The following is a 19,619-nucleotide window of genomic DNA, read 5'->3' as shown; positions in this document are numbered from 1 at the left end:
TTGTGAAACACATCTCCAGCAATTTTTCATCTTGCAAAAGTGGAACTTTGTACTGATTAAACAACAATTACCTCACCCTCCACCACCTCTACCACCCTGACCCTGCCTGGTAACCACCATTCTTTCTGTTTCTATGAATTTGACTACTTTAGATACCTCATATAAGTGGAATCATATGGTATTTGTTTTTTTGTGTGTGTGATTTATTTATGTCACTTAGCATAATATTCTCCAGGTTATATTCATGTTGTAACCTGTAACAGTATTTTTTTTTCCTTTCTGAGACTGAATAATATTCTGTTTATTCATTCATTTCATCTGTGGTCGTTTGGGTTGACTCCATCTCTTGGACATGAGTGTGCAAATATTTTTTTGGGACCCTGCTTTAAACCCTTTTGGATATATACCCAGAATTGGAATTACTGGATCAAATTTTGAATTTTTGAGGACCCTCCTTATTGTTTCTCATAGTGGTTATATCATTTTGTAATCCCATCAACAGTGCATAAGGGGCATAAGGGCTCCAAACTCCAAATCCTTGCAAACACTTTTTAAGGGTTAAATTTTTGAGGTAGCCATCCTAATGGCAGTTTTGATTTGCATTTCTCTGATGATTAGTGATGTTGAGTGTCTGTTCAAGTCCGTTGCCCATTTTTAAATTGATTTATTTGATCATTTTTACTGAGTTGTAGCATCAGAAGTACGATTTGAAAATGTTTTCTCCCATTTTATCGATTGTCTTTTTACTCTGTTGATTGTGGTACTTTGATACACAGAAATTTTAGTTTCATGTATCTTCCCCCCAACATTGTTGCCCATGTTTTTGGTATGATAGCTAAAAAGTCATTGCTAGATCCAGTTTCCTGAAGCTTTTTCTCTGTGTTTTCCCCTAGAAGTTTTAATTTAAAAAAAAAATTTTTTTTTAATGTTTATTTATTTCTGTGACAGAGAGAGACAGAGCATGAGTGAGGGAGGGGCAGAGAGAGAGGGAGACACAGAACCAGAAGCAGGCTCCAGGCTCTGAGCTGTCAGCACAGAGCCCGATGCGGGGCTGGAACTGACAAACCATGAGATCATGACCTGAGCCAAAGTCAGTCTCTCAATCAACTGAGCCACCCAGGCACCCCTAGAAGTTTTAATTTTTAAGAAATTTTAAAAAAATGTTAAAGGTTTTATATTTATTTTTTGAGAGAGAGAATGTGTGAGTGGGCAAGGAAAGAGAGAGAGAGAGAGAGAGAGAGAGAGAGAGGAAGACAGAGGATCTGAAGCAAGCTCTGTGCTGACAGACTGACAGCAGCAAGCTGAGTGCAGGGCTTGAACTTATGAACTGTGAGATCATGCCCTGAGCCGAATTTGGCTGAGCCACCCAGGCTCCCCTCCGTAGGAGGTTTATAGTTCTGGTGACCATGCCTCTTTTTTGTTCATTCTTTCATTTCTAATACCCTGACCCATTCCCTGATACAGTGAATTTTGAGTAAAGCAAATTGCCCTCCAAATGTGGGTGGAGTTGAAGGCCAATAAGTTGAAGGCCTAATAGAACAAAAGATTGACCTTTCCTGAGCAAGGGGGAATTCTGTAGTAGATGGCCTTCATATCTGAACTGCAACATTGGCTTTTCCCTAGGTTTTCAGCCTGCTTGCCCACCGTGTAGATTTTGGATTTAACCTGCCTCCATAATTAGATGAGCCAATTCCTTAAAATAAATCCCTTACTCTCTCTCCTTGTCCCTGACCCTCTCCCTCTCCAGTTACACATATACATATCCTGTTCTGTTCCTCTGAAGAATGTTGAATAATGCAAAATTATTTAACCCAGTGCCTTTATTTTTACAGATTTGGTAACATAAAGGCTCAAAGAGAAGAAGAACTGGCCAAGGTCAAAGAACAAGTTACTGAGAAAGCCAGGGCATGAACCCAAGTCGCCTGACTTCCAATCTAACACTCTTATTACCTGAAATTGCTTTGCCTAAAACATCAAAACCAAATGGAGAAGCTCACCCTCTCCTACTTCAAAGAAGAAATAAGCATATTGGCTACTTTCCATATATTAGATCTTATCCTAAGTAGTTTGTATCCATTTTTCTTATTAATTCTCACAGCTGCCCTAGGAAATAAGTATTATTATCACTTTCCACTTCTAAAAAAATTTTTTAATGTTTACTTATTTTGAGAGAGAATGTGAGTGGGGGAGGGGCAGAGAGAGAGGGAGAGAGAGAATCCCAAGCAGGCTTCGCGCTGTCAGTGCAGAGCTGGATGTGGGGCTCTAACCCACGAAACATGAGATCATGACCTGAGCTGAAACCAACATTTGGACGCTTAATTGGCTGAGCCACCCAGGTGCCCCTGTCACATTCCACTTTTATATGGACTTGCCTAAAATGACACATTTTATCAATGATAGACCTTGTCTGAACTTAGATGTCTAACTCTAGAACTGGAATTATTGATTACAATACTGCATTCTCTGTATATATTTCTTTTATTCCTGTCCCCTGATGATACTAAGCACTAAAGAAAAGATTTGTTTACCCAGCTTTTCTTTATTTTAATGTTTATTTATTTATTTATTTATTTTGGAGTGAAAGAGAGCACCAAGTGAGAGTGCTCAAAATATTTATCTACTTTGGAGTGAGAGAGAGCACGCTCACGACCAAGCGAGTGAGCATGCACAAGCAGGGGAGGGGCAAAGAGAGAAAAGGAGACACAGAACCTGAGCAGGCTCCAGGCTCCGAGCTATCAGCTCAGAGCCTGACGCAGCCTCGAACCCACGAACTCTGAGATCATGACCTGAACTCCAGTCAGACGCTTAACTGACTGATCTTCCCAGGTGCCCCGTGTTTACCCAACTTTTGATTCTCATCAGCCGGGAGTCTTTTCCCTTCATTGGTTTGGCAGGATGATAAATGATTCATACTGCTTACTTTTAGGTCTTAATTATTTGTGATTCCTTATCTTCTGTTATTTGTGATTCTTTTCTGAGTGGAAAGGTCTGTGCTATTACCAGATTATTAGTACCCAAGACATTTCCAAAGTGGACACTGATTAATTTACCATGAAATTGTGTGCCCTGGACACATGTATATCCTCTGCTTCCAATTACTATTACTGTCTCTCCTTCATCTTCCTCTCTGCTGCCTTTCATACCTTCCTGTGGTAGCTGTGGGAGGAGCGGGGGAGGGTGTTGATAGTGGTATGGGGAAAGTGTTAAGAGTTTTTAAACAGTGTTAAGTGTTTTTAAACAGTTTTTAAACAGTGTACCATCAGATGGTAATCAGTCAGTAGAGCATTAACAATTCAGAATTGGAAAGAACCTGGATTATAGTAGTGCTAACCTTGTACAAATTGCTCGGATTTACTGAGCCTGAGGTAATTGTCCTGCAAATGTATTGTATAGTAGATTGAAGGCATTTGTTTTGTTGCTCCTTAGTATATTTGGAGTATCAGATCCATAGCTTTCCTTCTGTCTTCTAGAAAGCACTTAGCTCTGAGTGGTATGGTGAATGCAAAGAAGTATGGTTCTTGCCTTCATGAGCTTAGACTCTATTTGAGGACAAAAAACACATAGGTGGGAAAAGAAGCATAAACATAGGACATAATATGTGTAAATTTAAATGTCTTCAAATAGGGTTAAGCAGTAAAAATTGAGAGAGTGTGAGAATGATTGAGAATGGTCAGGGGATGGAGGAGAGACTTTAATTGGGCCTTGTGACTACTGGCTGTAGTAGATGAGTCTAGCTGCTTTTAAAATAAATGTAAGGACTTATTGTACATGTCTGAATATAAGGTGATTCTTATTTTCTCAATGACAAGATAATGAAAATATTTTGGTCAGCCTGAATATATAAACTTTTTTAAGCTTGTAGAAGAAATAGCCATTAAGTTCAGCTTAATAAGTTATGCAGACAGATTTAAAATTATATAATATAAAATACTGCCTTATTACCTTTTTTATATTTGTTTCATGAAGAACATTATTCAGACCCTTCACATGCATTTTAAATGTTAGTTTCTTCCTCATTACCAGAGTTAGTTTCTCAGTTTTTCAGAGCACATAATCTTAATTTTTGTTTAAGTGGCTTGAGATAGAGTTATTTTTAAAAAATTGGATATGGTACTTTCCTGGGAATTTTAATCTCAAGTCACAAGAACTCATTTGCTATTCGTGAGCTTTACAATGAAACCTTTTCATTTTTTTTTTCATTTTTTTTTTTCAACGTTTATTTATTTTTGGGACAGAGAGAGACAGAGCATGAACGGGGGAGGGGCAGAGAGAGAGGGAGACACAGAATTGGAAACAGGCTCCAGTCTCTGAGCCATCAGCCCAGAGCCTGATGCGGGGCTTGAACTCCTGGACCACGAGATCGTGACCTGGCTGAAGTCGGACGCTTAACCGACTGCGCCACCCAGGCGCCCCACAATGAAACCTTTTCAATCCCAATCTTTAACAGGTGTATTTTATTTTATTTTTTTTAAGTTTATGTATTTATTTATTTTGAGCGAGTGGGAGAGAACTTACACGCGAGAGAAGGAGCGGGGAGAGGTGCAGAGAGAGAGAGAGAGAGAGAAAGGGAGAGAGAAAGAGAATCCCAAGCAGGCTCTGTGCTATCTCGGAACTTGACACAGGGCTCCATCTCACAAACCATGAGATCATGACCTGAGCCAAGAGATCAAGAGTCAGATGCTTAACTGACTGAGCTACCCAGGCGCCTCTAACAGGCTTATTTATAATGGCATCTAAAGTTTTAATTGTGAAATTATTACTCCCCCCTCCCAATTAGGAAATCTGTGTTGAACTTCTTTCTCTTCTTTTTTCTTTTTAAAATTTTTTATTTGGGGCGTGTGTGTATGTGTGAGTGGGGAGAGGGGCAAAGGGAGAGAGAGAGAATCTTAAGCAGACTTCATGCTCAGTGTGGAGCCCTATGCAAGGCTCGATCCCATGACCCTGGGATCATGACCTGAGCCAATATCAAGAGTCAGATGCTCAACTGACTGAGCCACCCAGTTCTTTGCCATCTCTTTAAACTGATTCCATCAGGGAACCTGTGTTTAGTATCCAAAACTAGTATTGCCTGAAGTTGTTTTAGACCCTATGTCTTTTTAAAATATTTTTTTCTTCAAAAATAAAGTATTTGTAAGGACTCAACTATAGAGTAATTTCCTTTTTCCTTTGGGATGATTTTGAGAGAAGAACTTTGCCCTGTATGCGGTGTCATCATTTAAAATGAATCAAAGTGTTATAAGTGAACTAGTGAGTGATGTGAAGAAGAAAGCTGAAGTAGAATGGAGAGTTCAGAACAGTGCCATCCAATATAGATGCAACTACTCTTATGTAGGTATTTAAATTTAAATTAAATGATTAATTTAATGTTAATAATTATAATTCAATTTGTTGGTTACACTGGCTGTATCTTAAATGATTAATGGGACTGGTGGCTAGGGTATTATACAGTGCAGATATAAAACATTTCCATCATTGCAGAAAGTTCTGTTGGGTAGTTGTAGTCTGGAAGGCTGGAAGGTGTTCTGTAGCCTCAGGAATTTAATGTAGTTCATTTCTAGGAATGATCATATTTATGTTAGTAGTCAAACCTCTCCTCTCAGCCACAACCCCTCACCTGAGCCAACACATTTCCTTCACCCATACAGTCACAGATCAGAGATGCATTGATTTCTCAGTTTCTAAAATAGAGTTAGTGATCCAAGAATATGAGGATTTTAGTAAATATTAGTATTGTTGGTATAGTTCAGAGATTTATACTGTGTTCATTTGAAACACAAAGTGCACTCTTTCCTCTTTGTTGTTGTCAAGGAACAGACCTCTCAAATTGCTTTGTGGTGAAAAGACCAGGATTTCTGGGAGTCAGAGGGGCCGAATTTGAGTGGTATATTCTGTATGATCTTGGATAAACCATTTAATCTCTCAGAATGTTATTTTCCGCATCTATAACATGCTTGCTTTGTAGAGTGAGGATTAAATGAGACATGTAATAATGTGTAATTACTTTACATAGTGTCTTGCACATGACAGATGTTCCTTCTCCCTTTATTCCTCTAAGTCCAAAAAGACATCTAATGAAGATTAATTCACTTAACACTTACATTCATAAATTTGTCAGAGGGTATTTATTCAGCATTTACTATATGCAAAGCTTTCTTCTCAGTGGTGGATATATAGCAGTGAACCAAAACAAGTAAGACTGTCATCGTGGCACTTACATTTTCATAGGAGGAGACAGACAATAAGTGATACAAGTAAGTTATATAATGTGTCAGAAAGTGATCATTTCTAAGGAAAAAAATAAAACAGGGAAGAAAGATATAAATAAAGTAGGTGGCGGGGGGGTCTGCAGTTTTCTGAAAAAAGTGGGCAGGTGACAATTGAATAAAGACCTGGAGGAATGGAAGTAGTGAATGAGCCATGTATCTGGGGGCAAGAACATCTCAGGAAGGGGGAGTAGTAACCACAAATACCCTTAAGTGGAAAATCAGGCCTCCATTTTTTAGGAACATCAAGAAGATAATGTGGCTCAGGAAAGGAGGAGGAGGTGAAGTTAGAGATTACAGGAGTGAGGGAGAAATAAGCCATATTAAGGATGTTTTTATCTCTGAGTAAAAGTCAGTGGAAGATTTTGAGTAGAGGGTTGACATGGTTTGACATACATTTTAGTAGCTTCACTGTGGCCACTCTGATAATACACTGTAGATGAGCCAGGGGAAAGCAAGGAAATCAGTTAGGATGCTGTTGCAATAATAGAGGAGGGAGAATTATGGAGGCTTAGATCAGAGTGGTAGCAGTGCAATGTGATCAAATTCTGAATGTGTTTTAACATTTCAGCTATCAGAATTTGCCAGTGAATGGGAACGAGGGAGTCAAGGGTACACCAAGGTTTTTGAGTGGACCAACTGTCACTTATTGAGATAGAGACACTTTTATATTCTGCTTTATGTATTCTTATTTTTCCTCCTGGCTTCCCAAGGTTTCGGGCTGTCTTGTCCATGTGTGATCCATAATACCTAGCGCAGTTCTTTTTGTTTGGTTGTTTTAACCTAGTGCAGAGTAATTGCAACCTACTTTCCTAAATTAAATTTATTTTGGATGTTCATCAACCTCAAAATGGAGACAACTATATTTAGGGCTGCTAAATACCAAGGAAGAGTGTTTTCCTTATGTTGTTGCTTATAACATAAAGTACATCTGGCTTGTTGGCTTTGCTCAACCATCCAAAGCCTTCCCTTTAATCCTGTAGGATGTCTGCCTTCATAAATTCTTTAAACTGCTAATCTCCAGACATTTCTCTTTTCCATGTTTTTAGCTTAAAATCTGAATCTTAGAAAAGGCAGATTAGTTGACATTCTCCCCTTTCTCTTTTTACATTCATTGAATAAAGCAGAAGGCAGCTGGGGTGTCTGGGTGGCTCAGTCGGTTAAGCGTTTGACTTTTGCTCATGTCATGATCTCATGGTCTGTGGGTTCGAGCCCCTCATCAGGCTCTGTGCTGACAGCTCAGAGCCTGGAGCCTGCTTTGGATTCTTGTCTCTCTCTTACTTCTCAAAAGCAAGTAAACATTAAAAACTTTTTTTTTTTTTAAACAGAAGGCAGTTATTTTCTTTTTCTTTCTTTTTTTTTTTTTTCAATATATGAAGTTAATTGTCAAATCGGTTTCCATACAACACCCAGTGCTCATCCCAAAAGGGACCCTCCTCAATACCCATCACCCACCCCCCCATCAACCCTCAGTTTGTTCTCAGTTTTTAAGAGTCTCTTATGCTTTGGCTCTCTTCCACTCTAACCTCTTTTTTTTTTTCCCCCTTCCCCTCCCGCATGGATTTCTGTTAAGTTTCTCAGGATCCACATAAGAGTGAAACCATATGGTATCTGTCTTTCTCTGTATGGCTTATTTCACTTAGCATCACACTATCCAGCTCCATCCACGTTGCTACAAAGGGCCATATTTCATTCTTTCTCATTGCCACGTAGTACTCCATTGTGTATATAAACCACAATTTCTTTATCCATTCATCAGTTGATGGACATTTAGGCTCTTTCCATCATTTAGCTATTGTTGAGAGTGCTGCTGTAAACATTGGGGTACAAGTGCCCCTATGCGTCAGCACTCCTGTATCCCTTGGGTAAATTCCTAGCAGTGCTACTGCTGGGTCATAGGGTAGGTCTATTTTTAATTTTTTGAGGAACCTCCACACTGTTTTCCAGAGCGGCTGCACCATTTTGCATTCCTACCAACAGTGCAAGAGGGTTCCCGTTTCTCCACATCCTCTCCAGCATCTATAGTCTCCTGATTTGTTCATTTTAGCCACTCTGACTGGCGTGAGGTGATATCTGCATGTGGTTTTGATTTGTATTTCCCTGATGAGGAGCGACATTGAGCATCTTTTCATGTGCCTGTTGGCCATCCGGATGTAGAAGGCAGTTATTTTATACTAAGCAGAAGAGAGAGGGGTGACTAGGTCTTTATGTGATGCTGACCAAGTACCATGAAGTTTCCTCAGGAGAGGCAAAGAACCTGGGGAAGGGAAATGACTGTCACTGAAACCACATTTCCTAATTTTTGCTTTTAGTAAATGAGATCTTGGTTGCCAGTTCCTTTTGATCCCAGCTATATGGTTTTCCCAATTTGCTATTTGGTTTTTCATCCTTAGATATTTATTTGACAAGGGTGAGTCTCTCAGGTACCATTATTAATCTTAGGATCTGTCTTGTATTTCTTTGACTTTAATTTGGTCTACACCATTGCTGATGCTGCATGTTGAGCTATTTTGATAGTGATACCTACTTGGAAGGATTCAGTGAACATTTTTTGTATTTGACTAAAAACAGATTGTGGAATGGTTACATTTCCTAAATTGTTCTGCTTTCTGGTTTCTTTCCCTAAAGGAAAAAAAAATCAAATTAGACCTTATTAAAATGAAATATTTGGCTGTTAGGAGCTGTTTTAGGGTTGCCAATTGTAATTCTTTTTTAGTACAAAGGTAAACAGCAATAGATTGGTAAAAAAAATTAAAAAAACCAACACATTAAATAAATTTAAATTTAGACTTGTGGGGCTGTTAAACTATTCACTTTTCTTCAACTATGGTTTCATCATCTTATTTGTAAGTGATAGAGTATTTAGATGCTTAACCATTATTTAAGTAGTGAAGAGAGGAAAAATCTCCAGAAGTAAGTTGTCTACAATAGGTAAATGTTGAAAATCTTCTTTTTTTTTTTTTTTTAATAGTGTCCATTCCTTGCTTTCAACATTTTGTGATGAATAACTATTTGTGATTTTAAACAGGAATAAATCTTGGTATGGCACACATGGATGGATCTAGAGGATATAATGCTAAGTGAAATAAGTCAGTCAGAGAAAGATAAACACCCATATGATTTCACTTATTATGGAATTTAAGAAACAAAAAGAAAGAAAAAGACAAAAAAGCATACTCTTAAATATAGAGAAATAAACTGGTAGTTACCAGAGGGAGGAGTAGGGGGATTAAGATTACACTTACTGTGATGAACACTGAATAATGTATAGAATTGTTGAATCACCATATTGTACACTTGGAATGAATATAACACTGTGCGTTAATTATACTGGAATTTAAAACAAAGGAAAAAAAAATCTTGGTATGTCAAATGTTACAATAAAAGCAGCTCATCTTTACTGAGTATTTTACTATTTATCAAATACCATTTAAGCATTTAGTATGTGTCAATAAGTTTCATCAAATCCCAGTGAACAAGTATTGTTATCACTCTCATTTTACTGATGAGAGAACTGAGACAATGTAAGTAACTTTCTTAAAATTACATAACTAGTAAATGATGGAGCTAGGAAACACTGGCATTCTGGTGTAAGAGCCTTCACTCCTCACTTTGAGCGTATTTAATAATATACTCATTCTACATATGAGCTTCTGAAGGATCTATGCTTTTAGACATTAATTAACTTTGAAAATAATAAATGGTTTAGGGGGAATTAATAGATTGTATATGTAATGTCAGAATAAAGGATTTTATATAGGTCTCTAAAATTTATGCTGTAAACAATCTGTACTTGTTCCCAAACTTGGCCGTGCATAAGAATCTCTGGAGGAGTTTGTGAGGGGAAAAAACAAATTTCTGGGCCCCATTCCATACTACCTGAATTTGAATCACGGGGATCAGGACTTCTGTGTGTGTGTGTGTGTGTGTGTGTATATATATATATATATATATATATATATATATATATATATATATATATACTGTATAAAAATACAGTATATCTGTATTTTTAGCCCAGCATGAGGCAGACATTTATGCACCAGTGGTATATAGCATATAGCAAAATAGACTAAAACAAAAAACATATAAGGATGAATAATTACAGTGGCTAACATTTATAGAGTACTTTCTTGTATTACCTCATTTAATCCTTGTAGCAACCTTGTGAATTAAGTTGGTATTATTACTCCATTTTGTAGATAAGGAAACTAAATCTTTTGGCCAATTTAACATGGTCAAAGTCAAACAGGTAATAAACACATGATAGAACAAGGATTTGAAAACAGATCTGTCAGACTACAGAACATAGAACATCCTACAATTGATTCCATCCTATAATAGTGGATTATAGACCAGAGAAATATTGACTACGAATTATTACTGTAGTTTTTTTTGTTTGTTTAAAAAAGAAAATATAAAAAGGAAGTATAAAAATTACTGTTTGTATGCCATCTCTTTTTTATCCATTTTCTATTAATGACAGTAGGTCATCATATTTGGTAAATTCCCTGGGGCCAATTGCACCATTACAAATTTGGTTAATGCATATATGTAACTGTAACTGAGATTTATGTTGAGACTCAGATGAGCATATATGTATCTCCTCCTACTTCTCTGATAACTTCTTTTTAATATATTCTCTGATTTTGTTTTTCATACATACTCCTTAAATACTGACGATCCATAGATTCCATCATGAGCCATTTCTTTGTTCACATTATCCTTCATTTTGGATAAACTTAATACATTCGTAAGACTTTTGCAAAGACTTTTTAAAAAGTTGGTTTTATAACATAAAACATAAAGTGTACCATCTTATTCTTTTTTGAGTAAATTAATAGTGTTAAGTATATTCACATTGTTGTGAAACAGATCTCCAGAATGTTTTCATCTCGCTAAACTGAAACTCTGTACCTATTAGTCTACAACTTTACCTTTTCCCCCCCTCCCATTCTACTTTCTGTTTCTATGAATTTCACTATGCTAAGTATTTCATATGAATAGAATCATACAGTATTTGTCATTTTTTGACATTTGACATTTTTTGGCTTATTTCACTTAACATAATGCACTCAAGGTTTATCCATGTTATTGTCTGTGACAGTATTTCCTTTTTTAAAGCTGAATAGTATTCCATTGTATGAGTATACCACATTTTCTCTTATATATAATATATATATATATTATTTATATATATAATTTTTAATTATGTATACATTATATATATATAATAACCTTGACCTTGAGGTTAAGACCTGAACTGAGATCAAGAGTCAGATGCTTAACTGACTGAGCTACCCAGGTGTCCCTGTTTTCTTTATTCATTACTATTAATGGGCATTTGGGTTGCTTCCACCTCTTGGCTGTTGTGAATAGTCCTGCTGTGAACATCAGTATACAAGTATCTCTTTGAGACCCTGCTTCCAATTAATTCAGATATATCCCCAGAAGTGAGATTGCTGGATCATTTGGTAGTTCTATTTTTTCCAAATACTTTTCAAGTAGATGACCCATGACTCCAAAGTCAGAATATTGAACTCACACATTTTACATTCTTGATCTCTTGGATATGTCTTTAAAAAAAAATTTTTTTTTAATGTTTATTTTTGAGAGAGAGAGAGACAGACAGGGTGTGAGCAGGGGAGGAGCAGAGAGAGAGAGAGTCACAGACCTGAAGCAGGCTCCAGGCTCTGAGCTGTCAGCACAGAGCCCAATACGGGGCTCAGCCTCACAAACTGTGAGATCATGACCTGAGCTGAAGTCGGGCGCTCAACCGACTGAGCCACCCAGGCGCCCCAAGACATTTCTATATGAATGTTCCAAGTGTACTTCAAAATCAATATGCCTAAAACCGAAGGCCTCAAATCTCCCTATCCTCACCAGCCTGTCACTTTGCTCATGTTCTTGGGTTCATGAATACATATTCATTCATGTATTCAGTATATGTTAACTCACAACACCTAGGGACCAGGCATTGTTGTTGGTGTTGAGGACACATCAGTGAACAAAATAAGGTCATTTGGATCTCACAATAAGGATGAGGTTAGACAGATAACACAAAAAGACAAACAATTTGTTAGGTAGAGTGTTATGGCTAAGAGGTTCTCTTTTAGATAGAATGGTTAGGGAAAGTCTTTCTGAGATGACCTTTGAGTAGAAACCTTACTGAAGTGAGGGAGTGAGATATGTGGATATCTAAAGAGCATTGTAGGCAGAAGGAAAAATAAATATAAGGGGTTTGATGTGGGAGCATATTTCACTTGTTCAAGAAATTGTAAGGAAATCAGAGCAACTAGAGTAAGTGAACCTCAGAGATATTGTAAGAAGATGATGTCAGTGAAGGAGCTGGAGCCAGCTAATACAGTCTTCTTACAAGGTCAGAATACAGTCATTGAGTTTTACTCTGCTGGTATGGGAAGGCATTAGAGTATGGAAAGGGTTTTATTTGACTTGACAATTATAAGCATCATGGTGGCTTCTGTGTGAACAAGCAGTAAGCAAGTGAGGCAAAGACAGAAGCAGGGAGACCAGTTTGGAAACTACTGAAATCCAGAGGAAAGATGATGGTTTAGATAGGGTGGTAATCGAGGAGATTCTACATTTTGCAAGTAGAATTTCTCATAGGTCAGATGTGGAATGTGAGAGAAAGGAATTGAGGATGACTATATATTTTTGACTTGAGTGATGGAATCTTTAGAATTGCTTGCCAGTTGTGATGATTGGGAGGACTGGAGCAGGAACAGTCTACTCAGTTACCCAAGCCAGAAGCCTGGGCATCATTCTCAACAATTTTCTCTTTTCAATTCGTGTTTCACAGTGCTGACCAAATGATGTTCCTGAAGGGCAAATTTCAGTTGCAGCAGTTGCCTGCCCATTATCTTCAGGTTAAGTAAAACTTTTAATGCTTGTTATTTATACTGCTTCTCATAATCTACCTCTTGCTTACCTTTCCAACTGGCTCCTCACTGCTTCCTCACCCAAACCTTTGCTGAAGCCACACAAAACTAGTTTCCACTTCTTGAATGGACTTACAGAAAAAAAAAGATTTTTTTCCCCTGAATGCTCTTACTCAGCTTTTCCCCCTAGAAGAGCTCTGCTTTAACATTTGGTTCAAACATCACCCCTTCTTCCCAGCTTTTCCTGGCATTCAAATTACTTCCACTGTTTTGCCTTTGCCTTCATTTAGTATCTTATATATTCCTCTATTGAAGTTTATAATCAGTGGAAGGAAGAGTTATCAATAGAGTACTTGAAGAAGGGTTATCATAGTGATGAACATGTTTGCAAGGAGGAATTTGAAAGAACATTTAGAAGAGTATAAATATAGTAGATTGTTGGAAACAGTCTGTTACAGATATTTACAGAAAATTAAATAATCATTTGTGGAAAAAACTTTCCTTTCTGCCCAGAAAGAAAGAGGGAGAAAATGGTGTGGAGCATCTTTTTTGAGGCCTCATTGGTTTCCCACCATTATCTCATATTCTTTCTCTAGAACTCTACAATTTAGTGTGGACATTTATATCTACTTTTGTTTCTTTGGCCTGTCACTTTTGTAGCTGGGAAAGTTTTCATCCCAAAATGGATCCTTTTCTTATAGCTCCTTTGATTAACAGAATACTAATAAGGTCTGTGAAATAATAGAAAAAAATATATTGGTCTCTGTCCCTCAGTTTCTGACACAGAGCTTCTAAAACCCTTATAATTTCTTAAGTGATAAGAATAATACTAGTGGCATCTTTTGTTCTACTATTTCATTTTTGACCCTAGTTTGTTTTTTTTTTTAACATTTATTTATTTTTTTTTTAATAAATTTTTTTCAACGTTTTTTTATTTATTTTTGGGACAGAGAGAGACAGAGCATGAACGGGGGAGGGGCAGAGAGAGAGGGAGACACAGAATCGGAAACAGGCTCCAGGCTCCGAGCCATCAGCCCAGAGCCTGACGCGGGGCTCGAACTCCTGGACCGCGAGATCATGACCTGGCTAAGTCGGACGCTTAACCGACTGCGCCACCCAGGCGCCCCAACATTTATTTATTTTTGAGAGAGAAAGAGACAGAGCATGAGCAGGGGTAGGGGCAGAGAGAGAGAGGGAGACACAGAACCCGAAGCAGGCTCCAGGCTCTGAGCTGTCAGCATGGAGCCCGACGCGGGGCTCGAGCTCATGAACTGTGACATCATGACCTGAGCTGAAGTCGGATGCTTAACCAACTGAGCCACCCAGACGCCCCTTTGATCCTAGTTCTTGACCATAGAGCTCCTAAATCCCTTGGAATTTCCTGGGTGATACGAGTGTCTTTTGTTCTAACGAGGAGACTTTTGGGCTCCTGGATAGTTTCAGGATGGGGGCTGGTCACCAAGAAAGACCAAACCATGATTAGAAGCTTCAATCAGTCCTACTCTATCCTCCAGGAAGGGGAGAAGGACTGGAAATTGAATTAGTGATTGATCATGCTTACGTAATTGAAGCTTCCATAAAAATCCCAATAATGCAGGCTGGGAAGCTTCCAGGTTGGGGAGTAGTATATGTGGAGGGAGAGTGTGCCTAGAGAAAGCATGGAAGCTCCGCATGCCTTCCCACATACCTTTCTGTAGGCATCTCTTCCACCTGGTTTTTCCTGAATTGTATCCTTTTATAATAAGTCAGTAAATTAAGAAGTAAAATATTTTCCTGAATTCTTTGAGCCGCTCTAGCAAATTAATTGAAGAGAGGGTTGTGGGAATCTCTGATGTATGGCAGGTGGGTCATAAGCACAGGTAACAGTCTGGACTTTGTGATGAGCATCTGAAGAGGGGGAGGTGGGAGTAGTTTTATGGTCCTGAGCCCTTAACTGGTGGGATCTGATACTGGTAGACAGTGTCAGAATTGAGTTAAATTGTAGAACACTTAGCTGGTGTTGCAGAATTGCTTGATGTATAGAAAACCCACACATCTGGTGTCAGGTGAAGTAGTATTGTTTATAGTGGAGTATTGAGAGTAGAGGAGACACACAGTGTCCCTCCATCTCCCCCCAATACAAGATTAAAGGTGAAAATTCCACAATTCATAGCTGTAGAATGTTGGGCTCTTACAATACTTCTGATTGGCTCTACTCAGGGTGAAATCATGAGAGGAGGATGATTTTATCAATTTAGTGTGGACACTGATATCTTCTTTTGTTTTCTCAATACTCAGAATAGTTCCAGATGATTAATTAAATATTTGTGGGATGAGTTAATGTTGGAATGAGTGAATGAAATATCAAATGAATGAATAAGATGCATGAGTGCTATGTAAGTACAACACAGTGGAAGAATCATTGAGACTTTTAAGGCAAACCAAGAAACAGACTTCAACTATAGAGAACAAACTGATGGTTACCAGAGGAGAGGTGGGTGGGAGGATGGGTTAAATAGGTGATGGGGATTAAGGAGTGCCCTTGTGATGAGCACCGGTGTTGAATCACTTAATTGTACACCTAAAGCTAATATGACCCTGTATGTTAGCTAGAATTTAAGTAAAAACTTAAAAAAAAAAATAAAGGAAGAAAAATCATTGAGAAAAAGGTAGTGTGAGTCAGTTAAATTTTCTTGAAGAAAATGATTCACATCTGGGTCTTCAACTCCATTAGGCAACAATAGGCATTCCTTCCTTCATGATCCCATATTGCCTTTCACATTGCTTTACAATTAGTTGTTTCTATAACTGCCTGTCCGGGGAGGAACGTGTCTCATCATTTTTATATTTTCTCCACTGTGCTCAGTGAATAAAAGAATGAAGGAATTTGAACTGGTGGAAAAGAGGATATTCTGTAAAGGATCAGTATGATTGGAGGAGAGAAAGTCCGTATTTGTTTGAAGAATTCACTTGATGGCAAGATCAGAGTTGTGAATGCTAAAATACTAGTACTGTACTTTGTGGACCCAATGTTTATTTTTTAGTTATTTTGAAAATATTTTGAATCTGACATACCATAGAGTAGTAATTTCAAATTGAACAAAAGTATACTAATTTTAGAAAGTATTTTTCTATATATTAAGTATGTTCAGGAGATGGAAAAATGGATAATGGACACAACAAAGCCATTGTTAACAATAATAATTATTATTCTAGTTCACAGGCTTTCCAAAGATGTGGAATATGTAGAGTTGCCTATATTCTTAATTCTGTCAACTAATAATATATACGATTATATATATATGTATATGTATAATGAAAATGTGTTTATTATTTCTATTATCATAAACTTTAAAAATTTTTTTTCTATTTATAAATTCTTGTAACTTAAATGTATTAAATATTTATTTTTACTTATCTGCAATCAGTAATTTGGAGATTAACCAGCTGAGGAGGCTGCTGATAAGAATAGAGCTAATGATAATGCTATGATGATGTAATCATTGAAGCCTGGAAAAATGGTGGTTTGTTAGTAACTAATGTGTATATACTGAGAATAATGAGTGTTATACTGATAATGGTATTTTTATACTTTAAACACTGTTTCAAGAGTTATACTTTATTTCCCATGTATTTTTTAGCCTTTTATAAGCTAATTTTTACTAAAACTTAAAAAATATGTTTAATAATCTCTTCTTAGGCCTCATAATATTAGACTATTTTCACATTTTTCAGTTTTGTCTAATCCTTCCCTACAGTACCTTCTTTGCTCCCTCTGTGACATATTCATGGTTTTTGCCCTTATATCTAACCCTTCTATATTAATTTTTGTCATTAGATTTCTCTCGTCTTTTTCTTACATGTATGAATTCCCCAATACTCTATCTCTCTTCTTTTCACCAAAGAAGAAAGCTTATAGGGAGGGAGAATTAAAATATTTTTAGGGCTTCTTTTATTTGCCTTTAAACATATATAGCTTTAATTAATCTACCTCTGAATTTTTAAATTACTTTTGTCTCCATTTGGATATTACCTGAACTGCTTATAGTAAAATTAATTATTGAATATATTTTTGTCCCTGCTAGAATGCAAGCTATGTTATATTTATTAGTATATCTCCATTGCCTAGCACAGAGCTTGGTATGTAGTTGGCAATTAATAACATACTTGTTAACTAAACAAATGATATCCTACTGTCACTTCAAAGTTAACATGTTCAAAATTGAACTCTTCTGAAATTTTCCTTTGCTTCTGTATCCACTCATTATTCAGTGTCCAGATCGAATGCCATCTCTTTTCTGAAACTTTTCTTAATCCTCATAAAAATCTCTTTCCCTATTCTATATTCCTTTAGCAAATTATACTTTTATTGTACCTTCATTCTGGATTGCATTTTACATATTTATGTACAGAATTTATTATGTACATAAGGTTGAGGTCAGAAACTAACTTCCTATCCAAAATGAAATACATTATTTAAAACGATCTAAGATCTAGGAAAAAGAAAGCGGAGGTATGTCACTGTTCCTGGACAGTGTTGTGTCCTACCCCTTCTTGCTAGTTTTCACTTATCCTTCAGTCTTGGTTGAGACATTATTTCATCTAGGAAGCTTTCTGAGCTTTGGTCACTTGGCTGTGTGACTTGTTTTGTTTTGTTTTGTTTTTCATTTTTGTACTCCCTGTCATCCTTAATTTAACAAATAAGTATTGAGTGCTGTTTAGTTCCTGCACTGTGCTAGGCAATGGGGATAAAGTAGTGAACAAAATTGTTATTGTCTTGTCTGTCACAGAGCTTACACCCTATTGAGAAAGACAGACATAAAACAACCACCAAATAAGTAATTATTAATTACTATGAAGGAAAAGCACAGGGTTCTATGTGAGGATAAACCTATATAGATGGGGGTTGACCAAAGAAGTATTATTTGAAAAAGTGTATCTAACAGAAATTTTGGTTATCATTAAGATTTAGCCAGACAAGAAATGAGGAAAGGGCATTTCAAACAGACATAATATCTTCAAAAGACCTAAGAACTAGAGGAACTTGATGCTGTTGAGGAACAAAAAGGCCCAGTTTGGCTGAGGGTATAGTTCATTATAGCGATGAGGAAACAGGCTGAAAGAGGTTCAGTGATTATAGAACACATTAATATCATAAAATTAATAAGTGGGAAAGTCTAGATTCAAATTTTGGACTTTATAAATCCTTAATATTCTTTCCATTACACCTCGGCATTCCTGAGTGAAAATTTGAACACAGTCTTTCCAAACTCTGGTATTTTGTTTCTTTTCCAACAGCACAGAAAATTCTCTTACTGTTTTCCTAATTTTTAGCAAAGAAGATATTTGTATGTGGAACCATTGCTGTCAAGAGAAAAGAGATAATTGACCTGGCTGTAGACAGAGATGCTTCCGTTGCATTTGTGGCTTTGAAAACCCATGTTAGCATGTTTGGCTCAAAGGATTTATGAGCCTCCAGAGTTGTCAGGGTTCTATGGAACCCACTCTCTGTATTAATCTGTGAATCTTTCTTTCTTTCTTTCTTTCTTTCTTTCTTTCTTTCTTTCTTTCTTTCTTTCTTTCTTTCTTTTCTTTCTTTTCTTTCTTTTCTTTCTTGCCAGTAGAGCATTACAACTCTCAAAATTTATAGGAAGTACCTTACACTCTACTCTGTTTCCATTCTACAGAATAACATTGTAAACTTGACCCACTTCTGGCAAATACTTAGATTAATGTTTCACCAAATACACAAACTCCTTTTGGGAGATGATTTTCAGGCAGCTGATAAAGCATTGAAGTGTTAGGTTTTTTGTTTGTTTGTTTTTTCATTTTGATGTGGACTTGGATGGGCATGGAGAGGGAAGAAGTTGTTATGATGCAGAGGCAGAGTTGGAAATGCAAAGTTTTTCCTCCAGTGAATCTTCTCTATTACCTGTAGTGACAATCCAGGATGTAGCAGCCTGTTTGCTTAGTAGTCTGCAAAAACGTCCGTATCATGTCACCTCTGTGCTATATTCTGAGTAATTGGTGACTTGTTAGGATAGAGACCAACTTCAGGAATGTTTTATGGAAACTTCCCAGTGATGCTCCTGCCTCCTTTTGTAACCTGGTACAATTGTGGTATTGTGTTTATCAAAGAATTTATGCCTCTATGTTTTTTCCTTCTAGATGGTCTTTTTATGAAGATTTATAATTATAACATGAAAGAGTGAATTTAATTTCTGAGCTAATTCTAAAATTCTTATTGGAATTTTTCATTTGTGCTTTTATATCTTAATCTGAAGAAGGAAATAATGTTAAAAATATTACTTTACAGTACTGATTTTACTTGTTCTGACATTCTTAAACATTGGTTTTTTGTGGGTGTTTTGCTTGAATGAAGACTGGAACTAAGCTTTTTATGACTCAAGATATGGGTATATTATATGCCAAATGCATTTTTTTTCTTAAAATACGGTTTTATTATAGCAAGTAGAGA

At 36.8% G+C, this 19,619-nt stretch overlaps 1 protein-coding gene across 3 annotated transcripts in view; it reads left to right on the top strand.

The window, feature by feature from the left end:
* FAF1 (Fas associated factor 1) overlaps window positions 1-19,619 on the top strand; it is a 519,809-nt gene that overhangs the window by 132,294 nt on the left and 367,896 nt on the right. Inside the window, exon 2 of one of the 3 annotated variants that reach the window (XM_043578730.1) lies at window positions 13,084-13,150. The exons of the other annotated variants lie outside the window; for them this stretch is intronic. Within the exon in view, the coding sequence (XP_043434665.1) occupies window positions 13,094-13,150 (57 nt within the window). The 5' untranslated portion in view covers window positions 13,084-13,093. The remainder of the gene's footprint in view (window positions 1-13,083; window positions 13,151-19,619) is intronic. 3 annotated transcript variants of the gene reach the window in all.

The sequence above is a fragment of the Prionailurus bengalensis genome, chromosome C1, assembly GCF_016509475.1.
Source record: "Prionailurus bengalensis isolate Pbe53 chromosome C1, Fcat_Pben_1.1_paternal_pri, whole genome shotgun sequence".
Lineage (NCBI taxonomy): Eukaryota > Metazoa > Chordata > Mammalia > Carnivora > Felidae > Prionailurus > Prionailurus bengalensis.
Note: the sequence above shows the minus strand (reverse complement) of the source record. Positions and strands in the feature narration are given on the sequence as shown.